General features: G+C 39.7%; 1 protein-coding gene and 1 long non-coding RNA gene across 3 annotated transcripts; one reads left to right on the top strand and one right to left on the bottom strand.

Annotated features, from left to right (window-relative positions):
• Positions 1-230: 230 nt before the first annotated feature.
• ZNF215 (zinc finger protein 215) lies at positions 231-21,731 on the top strand. 2 transcript variants are annotated; one of them, XM_010964936.3, is made up of 6 exons: positions 231-826; positions 3,968-4,538; positions 12,421-12,509; positions 13,863-13,995; positions 14,318-14,413; positions 20,085-21,731. In XM_010964936.3, exons 2-6 carry the CDS (start codon positions 4,139-4,141, stop codon positions 20,954-20,956), a joined length of 1,590 nt encoding a protein of 529 aa, XP_010963238.2. In that variant the 5' UTR covers positions 231-826; positions 3,968-4,138; the 3' UTR covers positions 20,957-21,731. The 2 variants fall into 2 exon arrangements, with proteins under 2 accessions (XP_010963238.2, XP_045379742.2); XM_045523786.2 differs by lacking the exons at positions 231-826; positions 3,968-4,538; positions 13,863-13,995 and having other exon boundaries at positions 12,427-12,509.
• On the bottom strand, positions 20,966-26,990 carry LOC123619562 (uncharacterized). Its single transcript, XR_006728205.2, has 3 exons — positions 26,396-26,990; positions 26,053-26,103; positions 20,966-21,067 (listed from the first exon to the last, which is right to left on the bottom strand). It is a non-coding gene; the product is annotated as an uncharacterized LOC123619562 (long non-coding RNA).
• Positions 26,991-27,014: the final 24 nt, after the last annotated feature.

Genomic DNA, 27,014 nt, shown 5'->3' with positions numbered 1-27,014 from the left:
GAAAATGGTGGAGGCGGGTGGGTGGCGGGGAGAAGGTAAGAAAGATTTGGGCCAGTTTTCCTAGATGGGGATGGAGGAAGCGCCAGAAGCTTGGCAGCCCGCCTCCCACCTAACCTAAGCACAGCCGGCCCTTCTCGGCCCTAGCGTCGGACGCTGGACTATGAGGTGGGCGGGGCCTGGGAAGGGGCGGGGCCGGGAGCCCCCGCCCCCGGGTCTACTTTACAAACTTGGGCCGCGGGGGCTTCTGGGGGCTCCGTCTAAGGCTGGTACGCGTGCGCGGGAGTGCGCCGGCGTGCGCCTTGGCATTTAGAAGACGTACAGCGAGTCTGTGTGTGTAGGGGCCGAGGGTAGCGCCAAGTTCTAGGTTCTGGCGTGATTTCCGACGCAAGCTCCTTTCTTCGGCAGGGTCCGCGACTTCGGCGCCTCCTCTGAACCGGCTCCTGGGTGTGACAGAACCGAGCCCTGGGAGCCAAGCTTGCAGGTATCACGCTGGACCGCGGGCGGCGAGGACGCGGATGCGTGGAACTGCAAGTCCCGCTTGAGGGCGTCCACCCCGACCGCGCAGGTCTCCTCCGCGTGTTCGCAGTTCCCTGGATCCCGGCTCTGCGCTCCGCAGGCTCTGCGCTCCGCAGGCTCCGCGGGAGAACCTGGAGAAGGGCGCGGGCTGTGTAGCGGTGGAAATGTAGGCTGGGGAAAGAAGTGAGTGTATGAGAGAGGAGAGATACGGAGGATTAGGCATGGGAAACCGGACGGCTGTGTTCTAGATCCAGTTCTGCCGTCCTCTCGTCCATTCTGTCGTGGGGGCAATCTCCAGGAGCTTAACTTGGTGAGTGTATCTTGCTCAGCTGGTTTGGGAAGGACTGGTGTGGATTCCATACCAGAGGTGACTGGAACAACTGGAAAAGGGAATGGAGAAAAGGTCATTCCAACTTGCCTTCGTCTCCCGGTCATTCCTGGCCACTCCCCAGACATTAAAACTTCCAGGCACCTCTTTTTCAGTCACACATTTGCACACTGCTTTCTGTTCCTCCGTACCCGAGCTAATCTGAAAAGGTGAAGGATTCTCCCTACCTCAAGCTGCTGCTTTGCCTATTACCTATTCGATTAAAAACAACCCTCTTCACAGACAGATGCTACCCTTTCCCTATAATTATCACCTGTTCAAGTTCCTTGACGCTGTAAAATCCTATGAACTTGTGTCAGCTGGTTCTTTTAACTCTCCAGATTGCTGTCTATTGAGCCCTCCCTCCCTCCCAGTGGTTCTGGCTCAGTGTCTTTTAAGTCTTCATCCTGAGTCTCACCATCTTCCTCAAAGGGGTCTAGTCAGTACTTGAGAGTTTAAACCTTAATGGTTCTTGACTTTATTCCAGTAGTTGTCACTTACAGACTACTTAAGCTTCTTGCAGTCACGGCCATACCTTGGACATTCTGTCATCCAGACTGTTGCTCCTTTGAAACTGTAAATGTGAGCATGTCATCCTGAACATCTCTAATCTGTCCTCCTGGCTTTATAATTACTTATACTGAGTGATTTATTAATTTTTTAACCTTTAACCCCCTAGTATATTTTGTTGCTTTTTCTCACTTTGAGTTGAATGTTTAATTCATCTCATTCTCCTTGAATTATACATGTATGGGTTTGCCATTGCCTAACAGTAGAGTTTGGGCTGTGCTCTATAGATTTGAAATGCAGTGTTTGGAGTGTTTTTAATTTGAGTTGTTTTTAGAAGCAAAAGTTAAATTTCAAAGTAGTTGAAATTGTTTTTTTCTATTTGGTGTTAAACTTTAGTGTTCATTCTGGTAATAAATGTGGTTTGCACCGCTTGTGTTTACTTCTTTATTGAGGAGTTCTTTGGTAGCTTAATAAATAGCAGATTTTATAAGCATTTTCACAAGTGTTTGAATTGAAACTGCATTCTGTCTGGTTTTATGTGTTGGACTAAGCATGTTATTCGTGTCGGCTCTGCTATTAATTTTAGCTTAATTAGTTAAGGACTGAGAGAGTTGCCGTAGTCTCCTGTTTCTGTTGTGTTACTGTTGATTGCATCTCTTGTTTTCTGAAAGTTTTGCTGTAAATCTGTTTCAGTTGTGTTATTTGGTTCACTTAATAACAGTCATAGATCATTGAATTGGACCTTCAGTCATTGAAAGTTTCCTCTTTGTCTAATTTTATTCACTGGCGCTGTTAATTCAATACATCCTGTGTATTTTGTTGTTGTTTACATTTGCTTGTTATTTTTTTAATCATCCCTTTACCTTCAGCTTTGGATTTTTTTTAGTTTTGGATGTCTATTGTGTTTTTACAAAGTGGAGTTGAAGTTTTTACTCAGTACATTTATTGTTACAATGGATATTGTTGTTGTTAAACCTGCTTTTTTTTCACACTTACTTGGTTTTTCATTTTATTTTTAACATGTGATGTGAACCTTTTTTTCTTTCTTCCTGTATGTTAATTCTTAAAGTATCTGGGCCCATAGTTCATTCTTTGCTGAGACTCAGTGATACCTCTTCAGCACTTTGGAAAACCTCTTTTTTTTTTTTTTTTAATGAAACTGTACTTTCCTTAAGCTTTGGAGAAGTTTTGTATCGTGATCTATTTACTTATTATTCATTTCTAGCATATGTCTATAGCAGTATCAGAATTATTGACCTCTACCTTCGTGTAAATTACCTATCAGCTGGATCACTTTTTCTTTTTTTTCCTTTAGTCTTACGGATTCTGCTCATTTCCAAACTTCTTTTTTTTTCCTTGCCCTAACTCTTTAGCATTGTGCATTTTTTCTTCTACCACAGTGCCTTTTCAGAGGTCTTTATATATCCTTCCTCCGCTCTGCTTACTAATCCTTATTTGAATGTTGAATGATCTGTTTGGGTGGACATTGCCAATAGATGAGGTCAGGAAATACTTTTGTGCACAAACTTTTGGCCAGTTTGTAAGACACATACAAGCGGTCACACCTGTGTGTATGTAATAATCTGTTGAGTGCTTATTGTCTGCCAAGAAGTGAGATGAGTGTTCTTTTAATCGCTGTATTTCAATCAGGTAGGTATTGTTATATTCATTTTAAAGTTGAGAAAACTCAAGCTTTTGTTAAATAATTTGCTCAAGTTCGTACATGTAGTAACTAATACAGCTGGGATTTAAACTCACGTTAGTACAACTCCAAAGGATATACTCTTAGCCACTATGTACTGACTACAGCAGAGTTTCTTAACCTCAGAATTATGGACATTTGGGACTGGATAATTATTTGTTATAAAGGAGTGTCCTGTGCACTGCAGGACATTTAGCAGCATCCCTGGCCTCTACCCACTAGATGCCAGTAATGTCCCGAGTTGTGACAACCAAAGCTGCCTCCAGGCATTGCCAAATTTTCCATGTTGGCAAAATTGCCCCTGAGAACCACTGGCCTTGAGGGTTATAATGAAAACGGCTCCTGAATGATAAATTGCATCTGGGCTGGAAGAACTGTAAGTCAGACAGAAAGCTGTATCTCAGTGTACTTCCCTGAATGTCGTGACTCTTACATAATCAGTCACGCTCTCCGGGGAACCCTGAGAGCTGCACTTGGAGTTGTTAGGTACCGGCTCCTGTGGAAGGCTTTTCAGTCAGGACGCCTTCTGCCCGACCTACATGGGCCACCTCTCCTTTCACTGGAGCTGTACTCTGTGAGAATGCCTACTGAAGAGTGTGTTGGTTACTCCTGTGCTCACGAGCAAGCTGTGCTTTCTGCCCAGGAGCCTTCACAGCAGCCTGGCGGGTGCCGGGTTGACCTATGGTAGTCTCGAGAGTCTGAAGTGTTTAGTTGAGCCTAAGCCCGCCCTGGTGGGCATTGCAGACTGGCTCACAGTGAATCCTAACAAATGGAAACTTTTAATTATTATAGTCTGGGAATGTACTTTTTGACTTATCCATGTTCATTATCTGTAGGTCATATTTGTATCTTTTTTTTCCCTGTTCTGTCAGGTACCTGAAGATTGGCTCTGAAGCCTCTAGAACTTTCCTTTTACTGAGATATAACTTAGTTCAAATCACACTGCATATATATAGTACATAAGTGCTTAGCTCAAGCCTGAGAATTATTGGAATCCTCTGGCAAGACAAATTTGAACAGCACTGGGAGTTCTATCTGGGAAGATGCAGCCTCTGAACAAGTTGATGGCTATCCCAAAACCTCAGAGCCTGGCTCCTCATGAACAAAGTGAGGTCCTGAGAGCCGATGTGTCTTGGCAGCAGGAAACCATCCCAGGCGTGGGGACAGATGACTGTGAGGCCTCTCGTCAGAAGTTCAGGCGTTTCCAATATATGGAAGTGTCTGGGCCCCATGAAGCCCTGAGCCAACTGTGGGAGCTCTGTCTTCAGTGGCTGAGACCAGAGATTCATACAAAGAAGCAGATCGTAGAGCTGTTGGTGCTGGAACAGTTCCTGACAGTTCTCCCTGAAGAAGTCAGGACTTGGGTGAATTTACAGCATCCAAAGAACAGCAAAGAAGTGGTGAGCCTCATAGAAGATGTGTTTGATATGCTTAAAGATGAAGGTGAGAATATAGACAATTGGAGGTTGAATAGTTGACCTTTCTTATATGAAGAAAAATTATCTTTAAAAAAAAGTTTTTGTTGACAGATAGTTGATGTACAATATTATGTAAGTTACAGATATATAATATAGTGATTCACAATTTTTAAAGGTTATACTATATTCATAGTTATAAAATATTGGCAATGTGCCCTGTGTTGTACTGTATCCTTGTAGCTTATTTTATATATAATAGTTTGCACTTCCTAGTCTCCTGCCCCTATATTGCCCTTCCCCCACTTCCCTCTTCCCACTGGTAACCACTTTGTTCTCTATATTTGTCTTTCTGTTTTGTTATATTTACTAGTTTGTTTTATTTTTTTAGATTCCACATGTAGGTGATACCATACTGTATTTGTCTTTGTCTGACTTATTACACTTAGCATAATAACTTTTTCTGAAGCTGGAGGGTGTCAGGGGCAGATCATGAAGAACTTTACCGTGTTAGGAGGGCTGACCTGAAATTTCAGAGACTGAGGAGGGCAGTATAACAATTTTATTTAACTTTCAAAAATACCGTGTTGGTTTCAGCCTAGAGCAGGGGCCAGCAAACTATGACCACAGGTCAAATAATTTTGGAAATAAAGTTTTATTGGAACCACAGCCACACCCAGTCCTGTAAGTTTTGTCTATAGCTGCTTTCATAGTATGACTAGAGTTGATTAGTTGCAGCAGAGATGGTACTCCCTACGAAGCCTAAATAAAATGTTTACAATCTGGATCTTTACAGAAAAAAACTTATCAACTTCTGGTGTAAAGGATAGCACTGAGGGCCCTGAAAATAGTAAACCCAGTTAGGAACTATTGTAAAAATCAGGTGTTAGAGAATGAGGAAGCATTGGGAAACCAGAGGAATTTGAACCTAAAGGATTTATTGACTACATGTTAGGTGTGAATGGGATAAATGTTCTGGCTTACGTGAATGAAGCATAGGTAACAGATTTTGTTGGAGGCGAGATTAATGTATTAATTATGTGGCATGTTGAATTTGAAGTCTTTGTGGGACAGCCACAATGAAAAATTAATATATAGTTAACAGTAGGGCTTTAGTGTTGAGAAGTATAGCAGTTTCTGTTGCTGCTGTAACCATAAACTTGGTTGTAACCATAAACTTGGTTGCTTCAAACAGTGTGAATGTTTAGTCCTACAGGTCTGTAGATCAGCGAGTCTCTGGGCTAAAATCAAGAAAGAAAAATGTAGAAAATCATAGATATAAACAGAAGTAGGAGAAATACAAATCCTTAGGGAGAAGCTAACTACCAGTTATAGAAAATGTGTAGGCTAGAGGGACGTGTTAAACCATACCCTGGGAATGCCATTAGTAAAACCCAACCTGTGGGAAACGAGACAATTCAGTTTCTAAAACAAAATAATTCTAAGGGAGCAGGGAGGGATATGGAGGGAGGGATTTAGAGATTAAAAGAAACATGGATGTGTAATGATCATGTGAATGTGTGGACCTTTTAAGACATGAGGCAACTGACTGGATATTTGATGAGGCATTACTGATTAGAGACAGTGATGATATTGGTATTGGGGTTATATTTAGTCCTTGTCTAAAAAATAAATGAAAAACTGAGCAAAATAAGAAAACTCAGGTAAGCAGGCTAGAAAGAAGTAATCCAGGAAGTCAAAGAGCCAGGATAGATTGGGGAGTGTTCAACAGTGTTGCAATAAAAAGGTCCTGTTAAGACATATATTGAAAATAATTTATTGAAATTGTTGATTAGGTCATTGGTCCAACATGGGTCTCCCAGGGCTAAAATCAAGGCATCAGTAGGACTGCATTCCTTTTTGGGCCTCGTAATCCCTTTCCCCCATCTTCAAAGCTGGTAACAGTGAGCTAAGTCCTTTTCACACTGCCATCTCTGACTCTTCTTTCTGTTTTCACCGTGTGGGCGCTGGCACACCTGCACACACTCACACCCTTTAGCATGTGCTCGCTCTGTCTCTGTCTCTCTCTCTCCCTCCCCCTCTCTCTCTCACTGCCCACAGCTGGGAAAGGTTCTCTGCTTTTCAGGACTCATATATGATTAGTTCGGGACCATCCAAACTAGATAGTCCAGGATGATTTTTTTCATCTCAAGTTTTGCCATGTATCAAAGTAATCCATGGACATCTCAGGGGGGCTATAATTCTGTCTATCCCATGGGTCAAAAAAATGTGAAGTATGAGGTGGGAATGTAATAATGATTTTATTTATTTATTTATTTATTTATTTATTTATTTATTTATTTATAATGATTTTAGACAATTTTTGAGATGTTTAGTTGGGAAGGAAATGAGAGGTTGCAGGGTAATCCAGGACTGAGAAAGGCTTTTGGTTTCTTATAACGTGCCATGTCTCCCTGAAGAACCATCTTAAAAGATTTGCCCTTATTTTACCTAACTCAAAACTCACAGGGCTGAGGTGACTACCTGGGTAGTATTTGTTGAAAACATTTAATGAAAAATGTATTAGCCAGTGCCACTTGGGACAGCAAACTAACATTTGGAACAAACAGACTAAGCAAAAAATTGAGAGGAAAGGTGCTTCAGGGAGTGAGGGATTTAAAAAGCTCTTACACATTCCTAGAGATCTAGAAGGCTGGATACCTGTTCAGAAAGACCTGAGTCACCTGGTTCTCACCTCTGGCCAGCCCTGAGGCCCTGCTGAAGCAGGAAGCGATGACTAAGGTAGAAGAGAAAACTGTCTGGCTAAGTGTGGAAGGCATTCCTTAACTCAGAAAGCCCATCTGCAAAGGCTAGGAAATGGTTTTTGTTTTTGCTTTTCTGGTTTTAAGGACATCCATGGAATCACTAGCTAACTATTAAGTGGGCACGCACGACAAAGAATATTGACTTCGTAAATTCAAAAAAGAGGTTGAAAAGACCAACAACACAGATAAAAGTTTTGCTACAATGTCCAGGAAAAAAGAGAAGACTAAAATTACTGAAATCAGGAATAAAGGTAGGAACATTACTACTGATCTTCCATAAATCGAAAGGATTATAAGAGATACTATGAACAGTTATATGCCAACAAATTAGATAACTTAGATGAAATAGAACAATTCCAAAAACTACCAAAACTCTCTGAACTCATAACAACTAAAGAGATTGAATCAGTAATTTTTAAAATTTCAACAAAGTAAACCCAAGGACAAGATGGCTTCACTGGTGAATTCTCCCAAACATTAAAAGAAGAATTAACAGCAAATTTTCTCAAACTCTTCTAAAAAAAAATAGAGGAGGAGGGAATACTTCTTGACTTAGGCCATTTTTCCTCTCTTGGATCAGCCTGCTCCCAATTCTTGGGAGTGTACTATCTTTCATGACCTTTTTACTTCACTAATAAAAATCTTGCTTACAAAAAAGAAAAACAAAAACAAAATTTCTTATCTTATTCTATGATGGGAGTTTTAACCTGATGCCAAAGCTAGAGACACACATCACAGGAAAAGAAAACTGGTGAACTAAACCCCGCAGCATATTAAGAGGATTATACACCATGACGACGTAGAATGAAGGGGAAAATCACATGATCAATTGATGCAGAAAAAGCATTTGACAGAATTCAGTGCCCTTTCATGATAAAAACACTCAGCAGAGTAGAAATTAAAAGGGAATTTGTTGAACCTGAAAAAGGGTATCTGTAAAAACCTCCAGCAAACATCATACTTGACTGTGCAATACGGAAAGCTTTGCCTTTAGGATTAAGAACAAGACAAGCATGCCCCCTTGTGCCACTTCTAGTCAGCACTATACTACAGGCCAGCCAAGAAAAAGATATAAAAGTCATCCTGATTGGGAAGGAGGAAGTAAAACTCTCCTGGCAGATGACTTATATAGAGCACATTCTAAAGAGTCCAGTAAAAACTATTAGACCTGAGAAACAAATTGAACAAAATTTCAAGATACAACTTTAACATACAAAAATCAGTTGTCTTCCTACACACTAGCAATGATCAGTCATAACTTGAAATTAAAATAAGTTCATTTATAATAGCATCAAAAAGAATAAAATACTTAACTATAAATTTAACCAAGGAGGCATAAGATTGAGCCACTGGAAACCACAAAACGTTGTTGAAAGAAGACCTGAATAAGTGGAAAGACATCCTGTGTTCATAGATTGGATGATTTGATATTGTTACAACAATACTCCCCAAAGCAATCTGTATACATTCAAATGCAATTCACAATTCACATCAAAATTCCAGCTACCTTTTTGAAGAAATGGACAAGCTGATCCTAAAATTTACATGGAATTACAAAGGACCCAAATAGCCAAAACAGCCTTGATAAAGAAGAACAAAGTTTGAGGATACGCACTTCCCAATTTCAAAATTTAAGTCAAAGCTACAGTAATTAAAGCCATGAGGTACTGGAATAGGTTAGACATCTAGATCAGTGGAATAGAACTGAGTTCAGAAATAAACTCATGTATCTGTGGTCGACTGATTTTCAGCAAGGGTGCTAAGACCATTAAATAGGAAAACAGTTCTTCAGCAAGTGGTGCTGGAACAACTTGATATTCAGAGGCAAAAGATTTAAGTAAGACTTGATACAATATGCAAAAATTAACTGAAAATGGGTCAACAAATCTAAATATAAGAGCTAAAACTATAAAACTCATACAAGAAAACAAATAACTATCACTTGAATTTGGTAATTGATGCTTAGATACGGCACCAAAAATACAAGCAACAAAAGAAAAATTGGGCTTCATCAAAACGAAAAACTTCTGTGCATCAAAAGATACTATCAAGAAAGTGAAAAGGAAACCTGCAGAATGAGAGAAAGTATTTGAAAATCATATCTGGTATAAGCCTAGTATTGGAAAAATGTAAAGAACTTTTATAACTCAACAACAAATAGACAAGCAACACAATTTTAAAAATGGTAAAAGACTTGAATAGATATTTCTCCTACAAAGATATACAAATGGTTGATAAGCATAGGAATAATTGTTCCTGATTATTAAGGAATTTTATATCAAACTTAGTGAGATACCACTTGACATCCACTAGGATGGCTACACTAATTAAAAAAAAATAATAAGTGTTGGTGAGGATGTGGAGAGATTGGAACCTTCATATTTTGCCTTTAGGAATGTAAAATGGTACAGTCACTGTGGAAGACAGTTTGGTAGTTTCTTAGAAAGTTGAATACAGAATTATTATATACACAAGAGAGTTGAAAACATGTATTTACACACAAGTTGGTACATGAGTGTTCATAGCATTATTCATAATAGCCAAAAAACCAATCCAAAAGTTCATCAGCTGATAAAAGACTAAATATTTATATTCATCGAATGGAATATTACTCAGCCATTAAAAGGAATGAAGTACTGAAACATGCTGCGACATGAATGAACCTTCAAAATATTACGCTAATTTAAAGAAGTGAGATGCAGAAGATCACGTACCATATAACTGAATTTATATGAAATGCCCAGAATAGGCAAATCCAAAGAGACAGCATGGGAGGGAGGGGGAAAAGGAAGTGACTCCTTAATGGCTATGGGGTTACTTTGGGGGGTAATGAAAATGTTCTGGAATTATATAGTTGTGATGGTTGCACAGCATTGTGAATATACTAAAAACCATGAATTGTGTACTTTAAAATGGTTAATGTAGTGAATTTTGTGTTATGTGAATTTTACCTCAATTTTTTAAAAGGTAAGGTAAAAGATTATTGGATCAAGCTAAGATTGGATGTTAGATGTAAAACATCAATGTTCCAGGAATCTGAAGTCTGAAAAGAGTAAATCTGGAAGTGGTTTACCATGAAGTTTAAGCTGCATAGAAAAGAAAGTGACTTCACAGGAGGGGTGATAGCTTGGGAGAAAATTAAAGAAGCAATGTACAATGGTGGAACCTTGATGAAAGCTGGAGACTACACCAGGTAGGACAAGAAAGTGAAAATTGAAAGGATAGGAAAATGTCATTAGGATCATTTAAGTTTGTTCTTGGAGCAGAACAGTTCTAAGTATATAAGGACCCAAGTGTGAACAAGGAAGTTGCTTGATTGCTGATGGTTATTAGAAATAAGGTTGTCAAGGGTCTTCAGGCTGGGTTGTGGAAAAGGTTACCTATGCGATTGTTGAAATAAGCTATCATAAGAATGCAGGGTTTGAGGTGGAAAGCGACAATGTGAGCTAAGTAACTGAAGTTTTTTATTGACCTCGTACAATTACTTATTTGATGTCTGTCGTTCACAACAGACTGTAGGCTCTCTGAGGGCGGGCATTTGTGTGCCTCCTGCGTAGGAACTTCTTGGTGAATATGGGCTGAGTAAGTGAATTTGCAATAGCTTACTGTATTGCAACATCAAGAAGGCTGCAGCTAAATGGCATGAACCCCTAAGAAAACATTATTCTATGAGAGCAGAAAAATCTTTGTGAGAAAGTGGGAGTGGAGAAATATGAATATATCAAGACAACTTCCAAGACCGCAGCTGTGGAGGATGAGAAGAGGAGGCTTTGATGATGGCCAAGATCCATTTTAGATTAGCAGGAAGAATGCTTTGTAAAGAGCTTTAGAATGTATATGAATTTTTCTTTGAATGACAGGAGAGTTTTGGAGAACACAATTCTGAAGGTTCAAGGAGGAGGTCAGCAGGGGAGGAGAATGAAGGGAATGAAACAATATTCCATGAGAGCAGTAAAAGGGATGGCTGATTGAAGTTTTATGCATCTTCTCAAGATGTCTTGCACATTTGCAAGAGTGACAAGAATAAGAAACAATGTGGTATTTACTGTCCTAAGGATTACAGGACCAAGCCAACTGAAGTTTCACAGTTATATGTCTGAATAAGGTTAACAGACTGTCATCTTGTGGCAGCATTCAAGTGGCACGTTGCTGAGAAATTTAGGGGGTTTTTTTCTTCAAATTTGACTTTCTTTACAAAATGGTCTCAAATATCTCCTACATTGTTTCTATTTTTTCTTATTTCACCCTGAATCAGTGAAAACTTCTTCACAGACCAGTATTAGCCCATAGTCTGGCCTTTGAGGATTAGTGGTGTAATTTAAAGAATCTTGGAGAAACATTAGGAAGTGGTCCTTGGGTATTACTTCTCACCAAAGGGCTGAAGAAAATTTGTTGCTGCTCAGATTTTTATGTCCTGAAAGAGTCAGTAGTTCACGGTGACCAGACTGCCTAAGTCTGTGTGTGGTATACACAGAGCAAGGTAGAGGGAAGGAACCCTCGAGTAGAGTAATCCCTAGTGTCTTTGAAGAAGGGTTTGGTTGGGTAAAATATTCTTAGCTCCCAGTGGAATTGCAGCCTGTGGTGGCTAAGCCTTAGTTAGGCTTCCGTTTTGACAAGATTAAAGTTATTTTTTTGGATCTGCTGTAACTACAGATGAGGCCTCAAAATGCTATTTTGGCTCTCTTCTCTGTGATCCAGTAATTCTTGACCCCCGGTAGAACATCAGAATCACTTTGAGCTTTTTAAAAATAAAAGATCAGGACCCCACTGTTGGAGAACTCTGATTGCTGATGGAGCCCGACGTCATTTTTTCAAAGTTCTGAAGATGATTCCTATGAGTAGCATGTTTGAAACTACTAACTACTATATATAAATATAAAATAGATAAACAACAAGTTTCTACTGTACAGCACAGGGAACTGTATTCAATATCTTGTAATTACCTATAATGAAAAAGAATATGAAAAAGAATAATGTATGTATATGTGTGACAAACATGCTGTACACCAGAAATTGACACATTGTAAACCGACTATACTTCAATAAAAAAAATAAATAATGGGAAGAAAAATCCACTACTATAATCATTAAAAGTTTCCCCGGGGCAAAACTTGTCTCCCTAATGTTTTTCTTCATCCTCCTCAGCTATGACCTGCAAGGATTCTGCCCTCCTCCAGAAGTGGGGCGTCAGGAAGGAGAACATGGACACTCACTCACTAACAGGCACATCCCAGGTAAACTAGGGTTCCACTCTTGATGGAAATGTTCTGCCTTTGTCCTTCGAACTTTTCCCAAACATAGTTCCATCTAAGGACATGACTGTTAGTCTGCCACAGGATGCTGGACCTGTTTCAGTTGACGACACACTTTTTGGAAAATATTTAATCTTTGTATGTTCTCTGTGCATCTGTTCTCTCAAGACTGTAGATGATAATTGGAGCTATCAAAATAGGGTTGGCCCAGGGAATGTTTAGAAGTGAAGGGAGCCAAGGGCAGAATCCTGACTAGTGTCATCTAATAGTCAGGAGCAGAAGAAACTTCAAGGGATACTGAAATGAAAGGACCATGGTAGTAGAGGTTAACCAGGAAAATACCATATCACCTTGAGGCAAAGGATGAGCATATTTCTAGGGGAACTCAAACATTCAGAAAAACACAGCCTAAGTAGTGTCTGTTCACTTAACATCATGGAGATACAAGCATGCATGGGAATAGAAGCCAGATTGCAGAGGACTGAGGAAGAAGGGAAAGGTGAGGACGTAGGCAAAACAAAGGCAGCTTACAAAGCCTGGCTCTGAGGTGTTGGAAGGATTTGTTTATTTCGGTGTGATTGAAGGTGCCAGTAAGGACCAGGTTGAGGATGCTGGAGAGAGAGGTGCAATAACCGATGGGCTGAGGGCTCCTGAAACAAGTATTTATGCAGTGCCAACGTGCCAGAGAGCCTGCCAAGGGCTGGGAATCTAAGGAAACAGAACAAAATGCCTGCCTTTACGGAGATTACATTCTAGTAGAAGTAGACAGGAAAACTCACGCAAATAAGATAATTGCAGATAATAATTGTTACAGAGAAAATAAACATAATGCAGTAGACTGATTAGGAGGATGGCTACTTTGTTGGGTAATCAGGAAAGACCGATGTGACAGAACAACACTGGGCTCTGAGACCTGAAGGATTAGGCATGAGAAAGAGATGCTACCTCTTCTGCTAGCAGAGCCTACGTCTTCATACAGATTTCCTTCAAGTCTACTTAATAAACTCTTCCTGATCTAAACTCCTTTCATGTGAATTACTTGTACTCTATAGTATTTTTTACAGTTTCATAGTTATTCCAACTGTTTTTTTTCCTCCTTAATTAAAATGTAAGCTAATCTAGAGTTAGGATGGCCCTTCATTTTCCTTTTGGCAGCCCTCATGGAGTACCAAGAGGATAGGCCCCTAATGTAACTTGATTTTTATCACTTAGAACCCCAAACATTGTCCTATCAATTTCTTGTATATTCTGGCCACCTACCCTGTTCTTTCCAAATTCATTTCTCCTCTGTAATATTTTTGGGACCTTTGATTAAAAAGGAACTTAATGTTTTAGGAACCAGTGACATTCAAAGATGTGGTTGTGGAATTCAGCGAGGAAGAGTGGGGGCAGCTGGACCCTGCTGTAAAGAACCTGTACAGGGATGTGATGCTGGACAACTATAGGAACCTGAATTCGTTGCATAAAGGTGGCATCTGCGTACTTACCTCATCTGCCTCTAGTAGTCTCCTCACCTCCTGTTGAGAACTACAGGACTGCTGCAGTGGTTAAGGGCATCTGGGTTTAGCTTCAGGTTTCTTAATAACTTTTGGGCACAGTAGCAGATTTTCCTGCCGTGTGGGTTTGAAAGTCCTTTCTGATGCAATGCTAGAAATACACAGGTCCATGGTGATCTCTGGCCTTATCTTTTAGCAGCTCTTAGACTACTGCATTGGGGTGGAATTCTCTTCCCTGTAAAAATGCCTGAAATGTCATGTTTGTTTGTTTCTTTTTATTTTCCCCATGAACAGAGCATCTGCTTTCCAAACCAGCTGAGATCGCCAAGTTGGAGAGTAAGGAAAAAAGTTGGATAATGGAACAAGAAATCCCGAGAGCAACTGTTTTGGGTAAGAATGGGGCAGATCTAAGTCATTAGTAAGAAGCTTCTGTTTGGTAAATACACAGACAGATAAAACCCAGGCTTTGAGTTCATAGCTGAGAGGTGACAACAAACCAGCTAAACCTTGAAGAAAAAAGTCATTGCTTTTCATTCACAGATTCTTTTTTTTCATGTGGACAGGCTGTGTGGGTTAGGAACACAGACTCTAACACAGGCAGAGTGGCCTGGGGTGAGCTTGCTGCTAGTTTCCTCATCTGTAACATAGACTTAGTAACAGTGTTTCCCTCCACCTTACTGTGAGGATTAAATGAGATGATACGTGTAGCACACTTAGAATAGCACCTGGTAAGTGCTTTATAAACATTAGCCAACCTAACATTGAATCATATTCTTCCTTTTAAAGAGAAGCAAAGAACTGCTTTATACTAGAGCGACTTCAGTAGTCTTCCATGTTTCTCCCTTTTACTGTAGGACTCCTTAACTTGGGCCTTAACTCCCTACCTTCCTCATAATCTCCTTATTCTTAACATTTTCTTTGTAAGAGATTAGAAATTACTGTGTGCTTGATATAAATTTTAATGAGTATAGAAAAGTATGAAGAGGAGTATAACTCACTCCATCACCCCAGGGCTTTGCAGAATTAACATTGTGGTTTGTTTTTCTTAAGCCGTTTTCTTTGTTGGGGATGATATGCACCTGTATCTTGTAAAGATTTCTTTTTTCCAAAATCAGGATCATCAGTAATATGTCATTATATTTTCTGCTCTTCTCCCCTCATATGATATCATGAGCAAGCACCTATTAAATAGTCTATGAAAATGTGTTTTCTAACTCACATATGACAGTCCATCACATACATGTATAACAGTGTATTTAACCATTCCCCACCCCAGCTGTTGGGCATTTCATTTGTTGTCAGTTTTTCAGGCTTATCTGATGCCTTCCGCAGGATGCCTGCTTAGAAGAGGAACTTCAGCATCAAAGGGTGTAAATATATTGACTGTCTTGCTGCATTAGGCTGTATTGTCTACAGAAAGGTTATACCAACCCATACTCTTATAATATTAGTATTATTGTCACTCTGTTTACTGTCTCTGTTATCACCCTGGAAAACACTGAGTGTTGTTTACCTGAAATCTTTGTTCATTTGTTAGGCAGTTTCCTCCATTTCTTCCTTTGTAAGATAGATCCTCTCCCAAATTATCCTCTGGACCCCATTTCGTCCTGCCTTTTTTAACTTAAATTTTCAGCATTTCTGCCTCATCCTTCCATTAACTTTTTAACACTTCCAGTTCATTATTAATTTTTAAATTTTTTTCTCTCAACTGTATATCCTCTTCTGTTACTCTGTTTCTCACCTCTTTGTAGCCAGACTTGCCTGGGTTTTTTATACTTGGCTTTTCTCATTTCCTCACCTTTTATTCCTCCACCCATTCCTCTTTAGTTCTTACTCCAAATATTAATCTGAAACAGTTCTTGCTAAGGTCGTTAATGACCTTATAGTAGCTAACTCCAGTGGACATTTTATCTTCCCTTATCTCACTTGACTTCTCAACAGTAGGTGACACTGCTAACTGCTCCTCCTTCTTAAAACACTCCTAGGTTCTTGTGACACTTCTGATTTTCCTCTTCTGTTTCTGTCTATTCTGTCTCTGTCTATTGCAGACTTGTCCTTCTATACCTGTCTAATAAATTTCAGTTTTTCAGCATTTGATCTCATTTTGTCTGCTCTTCTTACTCTGTGTTTTCTTCCCTAGGTTATCACATCTGTAGCTACACTTCAGTTAGCACACATTTATAGTGGCTTCCAGATTTGTATCCCCAGTTCAGGCTTATTCTCTGAACTGATAATTCATATACATATGACATTTCTCTTGAATATCTCAAAGATGCCTTAATTCCATAAGTCTCTTTCTGCCCTACCTTTGCATCTCCAGTCCTTTGTACCTACATAGGAACCAAAGGGAAAAAAATAGATAGATGGATAGATACTGGATTAGGAGAAAGGTAAAAATTGTTTTGGTCATTTGTGATTCAATAAATGGTTGTTTTATGTCCTTTATCTATTAAAACTATCAGAGGTTTTTAATTAATATATTAAGAACTTATGTAAGATTCTCACTATTGACCATATTTGTGGCAAATGAGATATATCTGAAGAAATTTTTATTATTTTATTCATGATGTCTGCCAGACTTTTTTTATGTTATCAGATATCTTCCCCCCCTTGTTTTATACCTGTTAATTTTATATGTAAGAATTTTTCCATCTCAAAGCTAAGAAACATAGTTTTTCATTTTATTCTAACTTCATCTATTTCATCATTTAAATATATACCTTAATCAGTCTGGAATTTACTTTAGTAAATGTAATTTATTTTCCCAAACAGTTAATGGATTTTGGTGGGTTAAAGATGTCACACACTGTCACTCCCTCCATCAAGGCGTAGATGTTGTCTCCCCTCCCCTTGAATGTGAGCTGGCACTAACTGTTTAGTCAGTAAAATGTAGCATAAGTGGAACGGTATCAATTCCAGCCTGTAACAGGACCTGCAGTTTCCACTCTTTCTCTTAGAAATCGACTCCTCTGACATCACTGTGCTCCTGAGAAGCCTGGTCTAGGCACATGGAATGTGTGCACACAGACACACGTATAACTGTAAGGCTCACCAAATGATTCAGATGCACATCTAGATTTAAGAGCCAATGATCCAAGTGTATTAGAGACACTATAAGGTAAATTTGGATAGAGAATATAAAGCCAAATTTTATATGGAGAGCTTAATTAACTAGTTGAAACCTATGGATTTTCATCTATAAGAACACATAAGCCACTGGAGTGATCGAGACGTTGTGGAAAATTGTCGGGTAGGTCAAAGAAAGGCAAAGGTGGTTTGGCATGGGCTGGCCTCCAGCAGGGATGTAGACAGAGGCCTAGAATTAAGATTATAGGCCAAGGTTTAAAGTGTTTATTTTTGTTTTAGGTTAGAGACAGGAACAAAGTCTTAAAGATAAAGCACAGTTTATGAGTTTGGAATTTGTGGTCAGACATAAGCCAGTGATTTGAAATCTACTTAGTTAGAGCAAAAAGAGAACAAATCATGGGTTAATATCACATGTAAAGGCAAACAATGGTGTTACCACCAAAATCAACAGATAAGAATGCCTATTACCATAATTAACATTTACCTGAAAGACTTAACTAATGAAAGAAAAATAAATGAAACAAAGGAGAAATTTAATTAATAGAAAAGAGAAAAGGCTGTTTGTGTATGATAACTTTCTACTTAGAAAATGTAAGAGACTTAGTATCAAAATTATTATATCTGTTAAGAATTTTGTAAGGCGGCCAGACAAAATTAAAATATTAGTAGCTTTTCTACATATTAGAACTAAGTGACTTGAAGATAGTAAAAAAACATGAAAGAGATTTTTAAAATAGGAGTAAGGAAGTTGCATGAAAAATGAGCTGTACAAATATGAGGGGAACAAAGATTTATTTAGGGAAATACAACTAGGAATTCTGCTGTTCGATAAATACTGCTAGAACAATTATGGTTTTGGTCATCAATTACTTCCAACAAATTACCCTAAAACTTAGTGACTTAAAACAGTTATTTTATTAATTCTCACAATTTTGTGAGGTGAATTAGGGATTCTTACACTCCATATGATGTTGGCTGAGGATGCAGTGTTCCAGGAGCTTGACTGGGATGGCATGGCCAGGATGACTCATCCCATAGCTGGAAGATGATGCTGGCTGTCCCTGGGAACATAGCTGGTCCTGTGGACCAGAACACCTACTCATGACCTCTCCTGGAGGCATGGACTTCTCACTGCATGGCAACCAGCTTCTGAGAGGGAACATCCTGAGAGAAATTGGAAGCTGTCAGTCTTTTAAAGGCTAGGAGTAAAACAGGCAACAAGCAAAACCTGGTAATACCAAAAAATAAAGAAAGAAAGGCTAGACCCAGAAGCAGCATAGCATCACTTGTACCACATTCTGTGGGCTAAGCAGACACAAGATCAGCCCAGATTTAAGGGGAAGAAAAGCAAACTCCACTTCTCTACGGGGAGAGTGTCAAAGCATGTCCCACTATTTTGACCTGCTATAGTCTGTCCTCTGGCCACAAATTAACTTCATTTTACCCCCTTGTTAAATACTTTTCTCCTAAGACAGCTCATTATGGCATCAAGCTTGAAGTCCAGGAATTTATCGTCTAAATTAAGTCCAGGTTTGGAAGAGGTTACCCTCTCCCTGGAGACCTATATGAGTTAAAGGGGCAGGTTGTCTGCCCCACACACCCAGTACACACTGGGGAGGAAAACTGCCATCGATATTCCCATTATGTTCCTGGGCTCCACCTCAGGAGATTCTGACTTAATAGTCTAGTTTCCAGCTTGAGTATTGTAGAGACAAATGATGATTTGTCCTAGAAATTAGACTAACGAAGGCTGAATTGCTATCTACTTGACAAAGCTGTGTGTATCAGTGGGAGCTGCTTTGAGGTAAAAATCATTTCATTAAATAAAATAATAGTACCTAAGGACAGATGAGGTATGAGAGATAGAACTTGAATGACCACTGTTCTTTGTGAACTCTCATGAAAGTGTTAGAAGAGCAATGTCCTCAAAAATGACATCGAGGGAAGTTCTTTCATGTGGAAGATGATAGTCTCTCATTTGTTGAGGTGGAGGAGAGTGGGGACAGTTGTGTGAAGATGTCCTAGAGACTGGGAGAAGTGGGTCATTATATATATGTGAATCTGCAAAGCTGAAGATTAATTTGGCTACAATAAAGTGTGGAAGGTAAAATCATTAGACATACCTCAGGTTATGTGGAAAAAGAGAGAAGTCAGTTCAATTTAATTTTTAAAATTTGTTGGAAGATACAGTATACTGGGTGTATTTATACAGAAACTAAGTAAAAAAAAAGGAATTTTGAGAAGGGAAGTGAAACTTTAAAGGAATAGAGAAGCTGAACACAGGTGAAAAGAACCCAGCCTTGATCAGAACAGGTAAGGTTTTGAGTTCTAGGAAATACACAGAAAAGTGTCCTAGCACTTTTAGAATCAGGAGTGATTTTGAGGCCAGAAAAATGATGGTTTCCCTGCTGTCATGTATTACAGTTCTCTCTGCCTTTGTTAAATACAGGAAATAATGGCTGCTTTACAGAAAATAGGGGCACTGTGATTGCAAGTTTGCTTTTAACCAGTTAAGGTATCGGACCTGTAAATGTAGACACATTTCTAAAGATATGATTAAACTGGTGTTTTGGAAGGGCTTATTATTTAGAACAGCTTGGGTTAAAAGAGACAAGATGCCACAGAAAGGAAGATTAGGTGTAACTTTGACAGACTAGTCGGGAACGAGTGACGGCTTGAGCTGTGGTATGCCGCCGCATCCCAGGTCACATGCTGATATTCTACCCGGGTTCCGTGTATTCTTCTAGTATTCCTGAATAGCTCTCCTCAGATTTTATGATCTCTTGAACCTGCTTTTAAATATTTTTATCCATTTATTTCTTCTGTAATCCTCATTTTCTAACCTCACCTCACATTTCCTTTCTGTATTTAAAAACCCAGAAAATATGCAAACACCCTTATGTGGTGTAGCATCCCTTTCCTAATTAAGCAATTTCCCTTCTTCTAGTTCATGGAATTTTTAATTCATTTTTAGACAGTAAGATAATTTCAGAAAAGGAGGATCCAGTTCCAGAGCAGAGAGTCTCTGGAGAGGAACTGTCTCATGGAGTGATTATGGCAGGGCTGACCGACAGTGGACATCCTCCTGCAGATGCCTGGAAATATGATGATTGGTTGTATAGGAACCAGGAACACTGGGACATAAATTTGCCACAAGAAGGTTTCATCCGTAAGACAGTCTGCACTGAGGAGGGAGACTTTGAATATGGTGAAAATAAGGACTGCTTAGATGTTAAGTCAGTTAACTCAATTTTTGATACACCACAGAGCATTCCTATGAAGAAGGAATCCCCAAAGTGTGATCAGCTTAAAACTAATTTTGAATTTAATTTAGACTCAGTAGGTAAGCAGCATTCAGAATATGATGAATGTGGGAAAGCCCTGAGCCTGCGTACAGACACTCAGCACCTGAAAAGTCATACCACAGTGAATTCCTATGAGTGTTTTCAATGTGGGAAGGCCTTCAGCCGCAGTTCATCCCTTGTTCGACATCAGATCATTCACACAGGAGAGAAACCCTATAAGTGCAGTGAATGTGGAAGATTCTTCAACCGACGTACAAACCTTACTAAGCATCAGAAAATTCACACTGAAGCAAAGGCCTGCGAAGGCAATAAATATGGAAAAGCCTTCAGTATGCTTGAAGACAGTAATAAAAATCGAGGACTCCGTTCTGCAGATAATTCCTATGAATGTGTTAACTGTGGACAATCCTTCACCCGTAGCTCCTCACTTATTCGACATCAAGTGATTCATACAGGAGAGAAACCATTCAAATGTAGGGAATGTAAGAAAACCTTCAACAGGAGTTCAAATCTTATTAAACACCAAAAACGTCATACTTGACAGAAGTCCGGTCAAAGGAAGAATGCAGAATTACCTTAATTCTTCTTAATTACGTTCTGCACCAGAGTGCAGAACTCATTCAACATCCATGAATTTATCCTGGAAGGAATCCTGTGAATATAGTAAATGAAAGAAAATGTTTGTCCGATTATTCTTTAATTGATAACGACTGAATTAAAATTGGAGACAAATCTGTTATTGGATAGAAATCTGAAGGGGCTTTTCCAGACTCCAAATGAAACCATAAGGGTTTAGAGATAAACACATCACCATACAAGTGTTTGTCTTTTTCCAATATCCATGACCATCGTTTTTCCCTAGTTCATAAATGGAACCTGTGGCATACCTATGTTCACCTGATCTATTGATGAAGTAGATATTAGGGAGGAGCCGAGCAGTACTCTTGGAGTTGATATTTAATAAAATTTTCAGTCCTTCTAAGAAGGTCACAAGAAACCAGGAGCTCATGAGAATGCAGAAGGACTCTTCTAAGGACTGACTCTGAATCGATGGCGAAGACCACAGTGAAGCTAATTACTCCACCCCTGTTACTATCTGTGGCTGTCCTGGTGCTGAGTGGGGACTGGAATTGGAAGAGGGTTATCATCTTCGATGGGAGGTAGATGTGTCGTTGCTAATCTACATATTCTCAATATCTGTATTTTTTAAAGTATTCTTTAAAGAAAAACATTCCAAACTTAAGAAATTCTTGATGTATATAGTTCAGTCATTCAGAGCAATTGCATGTTTAATAAAATGGATTATGACATTCTCATCTTAGGCATTCTGACCTAATAGTTCACCGTTTTATAAGCTGTGGTTTTCTTTTGGGTGGTTGAAATATAAGAGTGCTATTTTAATTTATTATGTATTTTCTCAACAGCTAGCTATTTGGGTGTAAGTAAAATGCTTATTTTTTTTCTCCTAAATCCATGCTTTCTAAAAAATAAAAGATCTGTATACTATTTATTAATTAAACATTCTTAGGTTCAAAGAATACCTCTTTTTTTTTTCAAATAATACCTCTTCAGAGTACACTTGCCATTTAATTTTTGCAGAACTAACAGCCAGTTAACATCTTACAGCCTTTTAAAAATAAACTTGCTTACTTAATAGATATTTGGATTTTACTGCATGCATTCAAAGGCAGGTATCTAAGCCGAAATGAAGAGCGAGCAGAAATTAGACTGCATGTGGTGGAGGGTGGGAATATTAGAAGAGATGATAAAGGAAAAACATGGAGTACAAAGCTACAGAGGGATGAAGGTGTGACATCAGGAAACAGATGTTCACTGACCGGAATAGGGCACTGGAAAGGAATGGAGCAGGAGGACATAGAAGTGAAGGTAGAGAGATACTCAAAGGCCAGATTGTGAAAGACTTTGTAAGCCACCTTTGAAGTTTGGACTTTATCCTAAGGGTAATGGCAAAAAGTAAAATTCTGGCTATAATTATTCAGCACTCTGAAAGTACTACTTGACATAATGAGAGAAGGAAAATAAGTGAAAGTTGGAAAGGAGAAAGCATTTGCTGGTAATATGGCAGACCATTAGGACAACCTAAAAAAAATCAATCGGAAACTTAAATTTAGTAAGTGAATTCAGCTATATCACATACACCCTTCAAAAAATACTTTGAATAAATGGAAAGTGTTTCTGAATGAGATTATTGTAGAGATGTTGAATCTCCCCACGTTAAACTATTTTAAAAATATAATCAAATATTTCGTTGGGAAGAGTATTTCACAAAGTTGATTATAGTTTATTTTGTAGAAGTAAGTTAAAATAGCTATAAGCCTTTTTATTAAAGGAGGGTAATAATAGGAATCTTACTATACCAGTAACATAGTGTGGTACTAACCTTGGAATTGACATCTCTGGGACAGAATTGATTGTAACTAGAGCTAGATGTTTATAAGAAGTTAGCATATCATAAATTATCACTTCAAATTGGTGTGGAAAAAAGAATAGTTAATATTACATTTATAAGCAGATATATTAGGTGAATATACGTGAATATATAATATAGGTTGATATTTATTAAAAGCAAGAATTAATAGTTGAACAGCAATGAAGATTTGTCTAAAAATTAACACAGTTCATGAAAAAAGGATAACTAATAAGCATGGGGGAGAATACTGTTTTCACTCAATAAAAACAACATTTGGTGCTAATAACATGTGAAAGGAATAATAAAGCTCAGTTTAGCAGGACTGTCAAGAAATGGCAACTCATAGCCACTAAAGGGAGTGTAAATGATTACTACCTTTCTGGAGAGTCAGTTTGACAGCATGTATGAAGAACCTTTAAAAAGTCAATACTCAGAAGGGAGTTAAGGATTCAAAAACCTCAAGAGTGCATGAGCACCCCCAGAGGGCAGTATGGGATGCAGGGTCTACTATAGGAAAGTGCAAAGAGAGTTGCCAAAGGAGCCAGGCATCCAACCTGCAAAGAGGGAGGGAGTCACTGCAGAGCTCAACCCGAGGGAGCAAAAAAGAACAAAGATGATTCAAGAACAAGCAGACTCAGCAGCAGCAGCAGCAGCAGCAGCAGCCACAAGAACAGTCACCGAGGGACCAGGTCGGGGTGAGGAGCTGGAGGCAGAGCAAGCGCATCACCCAGGCTCCCTTACATCTGCTTGAATATGTCCGTAAGCACTTACATGGGTTGTCCATCCGTTTCATGTCTAGGGAGCTGTGATCAAGTTGTCATTGGCAGATTCCTCTGGATCAAAGCACTGATAACGACTACACTTCTGTAACTTAGCAGTGATTATAACCATTTATCTCTAACACATGCTAACCACCTGGCCTCCGCCACTTGTGAATTATATGATTACCATTAAGATCAGAAACCCATTTCCATTGCAGCAGTTTTCACCATCATCTCCAGCCTACACAAAACAGACACAGCAGAGCTGTTCAAGATCATCTCTGCTCCTCTTTCAAAACATCTGTCAACTCTGAAGAAGAGAGTAATAGTGAATCCATTCCAATATTCCATCACCCTGCACCTCTGAATACTGTTCTCTATGGTATTCGAGAAGTTATGTTATTAGAAGTTGGCCAAGTTTGATTCCAGGTTTTAATTAGTTTAACAGAATAGGTTGTTCTTTCTAGTGTTTAAAGCAACGCATTAAACTATAGGTCCCAGATGTTTGCACCCATGACAATAAATTCAACCCAAACGTAACTTATATTTGGTCCATCTTAGAATCTACTTCCACATTTGCTCTCCATCATTAGTAACTGGTAACACAATTACTGAGGTCTTGTAATTCTTACAGTTAATAGGTATCTCCTCTAGGAGCAGGGAGTGCTTGCATTTTTTTTTTTTTTTCTGTCAGGGCTCAGTTGGGATCTAAGTCTCATTATGGGCCAGGAGCCAGTGACCGTGGTGGGGATGAGTACTGAAGAGATTTGGTACCAGCTTGTGAGGCAGATGCTCCGGGTGGAGTCAAGAGTAAGCTTGAATGGAGAAGAGGTCTGACACCCTCAAATAAGTAGACATGGGATACTGTTTTCACTGACGAGAGGTTCAGAGGAATGGGGTGGCTGTGTTCTTAGCATCTTTGATGTCCACCCAAATGCCTGTCCATTGTTCTTCGCCAGTTCTCTTACCATCTCTCTCACCAGGTTGTGAATTTAATTGGTGCTCAAATTCTGCAGCCATTTCAGAGTGAGGCTTGGTCCTCAGCTGTATTTGCCTTGTAGCCATTGAAAATGAGAAACGACTTCAAAACTGCCATAGGGGCCTTCTCGTGATCCTCTTCTGGTTCTTGTATGTGCACAGCTCTGGGCTGCTCTTGTTCTCTGTGTTCATTCTCTAAGGGGACAGAGAATCCAGATGGCTCCAGATCTGTAAAATCATTATTTTCACCATAGCAACTGAATGCCATAGCCACTTGATTTCTCAACACCTGGCCCTCTACTTGCACTTTTATTGAGTTCTACCACTAGTGATGATTTGAGAAATCTCAATGCCCTCAGATTCTTTTTCCTCCTAGCAATGAAGTTATTTCTGCTCCTCCCAGCAACCCAATCCTGAAACCCATTTAGAGAGTCTATTTTCTAGGACCACTTTGGTCCCAATAAGTATTTCAGTCTGGGTCCCAGCAGGAAACATTTCATACCTAATTTTAGAATAATTTGACAATGGCTTAATAATACAAGACTACTTAAAGAGGTGTAGGCAGAGTTTAGGGAAACCACAAGAAATAGGGAAGTACTCCAGTGGTAGTAACAAGGGGATGTTTTACCCCTGGGCCTGAAGGGTCAAGAGAAAGGAGCCATCTCCAGAAACTAGAAGGAGAAAGTCATATAAAGAAGGCAGTTTGGTAAGAGCTGTGACTTCAGATCTAAAAAAGCAGCCAGTCAAAATCAACCCTCAAGTTCTGCCAGGGCTACCCATTGGCAAAATCTAGTCAAAGCCAAAGGGCTAGGGAGCTATTGATATAATCCATTTGGGTAAGTCTCCCAGTGTTGGAGAAGGATGGAGAGTGGATCTACAAAGGCAAATGGAAGATACCTGATACAGGATCCAAAATAATCTGATGAGGGACTTTAAGGGAATCTCAGTCTTCCTGGATATATCTATGATTCACATCCTTGGGAGTCCAACTCTCCTTGGACTGGTTTCTATACCTTAACAGATTATGTATATAGCACAAGTAGAAGTGGTTTTTTGTTTGTTTTTGATTGACATATAACATTAGCTTCAGATGTGTAACATAATTCAATATTTGTATATACTTGTAAAATGATCACCACATTGTCTAACATCTGTCGCCAGAGTTAACAAATATTTTTTTCTTATGAGAACTTTTAAAATTTACTCTCAGCAATTTTGAAATATACAATACAGTATTATTAACTGTAGTCACCAGACTGTACATTACATCTCCAGGACTTACTTATGTTAAACTGGAAGTTTGTACCTTTTAACCACATTCATCCATTTCACCCCTCTCCCCTTTTGACAACCACCAGTCTATTCTCTATGAGTTTAGGGGATTTTTGTTTTTGTTTTTGTTTTTAAGATTCCACATATAAGTGAGATGATAACAGTATTTGACCTGGAGAAGAAATGCCTACTGACCTGAGCCCTGGGCTGTGAAGGGCCGCATCGCTTCTTTTCCGTGCTCTCCTCCTAGGGAAGGGCAGAATGGTGAGAAGGCGGCGGGAGGAGGAGTGTGGGGACAGTCCCTTTTGTAGAGATCAGCTTCTCCAGGATAGAGCACTATACACCGGCCCGAGTCCCCACCCCCAAGAAATCAGACGGATCAAACCATTTCCCCCAGCATAAAACCGGCCCAGCTCAGCCCGGGGTGGTCTGAGCGCACAAGCGGTAGGGGTTCCGTCTGAGCGCCATGGGATCCTCACTAAGTGCGTTTACAGTTGGTAGCGTCAGCAAAAAAAAAACCAAGAAATCAGGTCTGAACCTCTGCTCGCCCTGAGGAGCCCCTCCAGTCTGAGAGCTGGGCAGGTCTGACGGCTCCAACCGCCTGCCGAGACAGTAACCGTAGTGGAGTCCTTGCCTAAGAACAGCCCAGAGCTGTAGCCTCGGGGGCGTGGCCCGGCCTGGAGGCCCCGCCCTCTGGGGCGGGGCGGCCGGAAGTGGAGCCGGCTTGTCTGCAGCTGCGTTCCTCCTCCTGCTCTGATGTGGTGGGGTTATCCTGGCTGGTCGACTAGTGAATTGCACGCTCCTGTCTGTCCGTTCTGCGGATCCCGGAATCCACAAAATTTCCCAGGAAAACTGGGTAACCGTTGTGTCTTTTGGCCTTATCAGTTGCTATTGGAAGTGTATGATGACGTCTAGTCCCCAGTTCTATGAAACGGGCCGCGAAGACTTCGTGAGATTTCCCGCTGGGCCTCTCCACTGGGTTTCTTCGGGCTAATCGTGAAACTTTCCGAGTCACGATTTTTCTTAACTATAGAGTGCACTTAGCAGGACCTTCCTTGAAGTGTTTGTGAAATCTAAATGACATTAAGCTTTTCAGAAGACTTCCCAGAATCGGTGTACCATGAAAATCTGTACTTTATGTGGTATGCACTATTATA

Source organism: Camelus bactrianus, chromosome 10 (assembly GCF_048773025.1).
Source record: "Camelus bactrianus isolate YW-2024 breed Bactrian camel chromosome 10, ASM4877302v1, whole genome shotgun sequence".
NCBI lineage: Eukaryota > Metazoa > Chordata > Mammalia > Artiodactyla > Camelidae > Camelus > Camelus bactrianus.
Note: the sequence above shows the minus strand (reverse complement) of the source record. Positions and strands in the feature narration are given on the sequence as shown.

Bases quoted from the DNA above. Each gene is read 5' to 3' on its own strand.
- ZNF215 (XM_010964936.3), top strand. From the start codon at position 4,139: ATGCAGCCTCTGAACAAGTTGATGGCTATCCCAAAACCTCAGAGCCTG. The intron at 4,539-12,420 runs GTGAGAATATAG...CATCCTCCTCAG, and splicing joins TGATATGCTTAAAGATGAAG to CTATGACCTGCAAGGATTCT. The intron at 13,996-14,317 runs GTGGCATCTGCG...CCCCATGAACAG, and splicing joins CCTGAATTCGTTGCATAAAG to AGCATCTGCTTTCCAAACCA.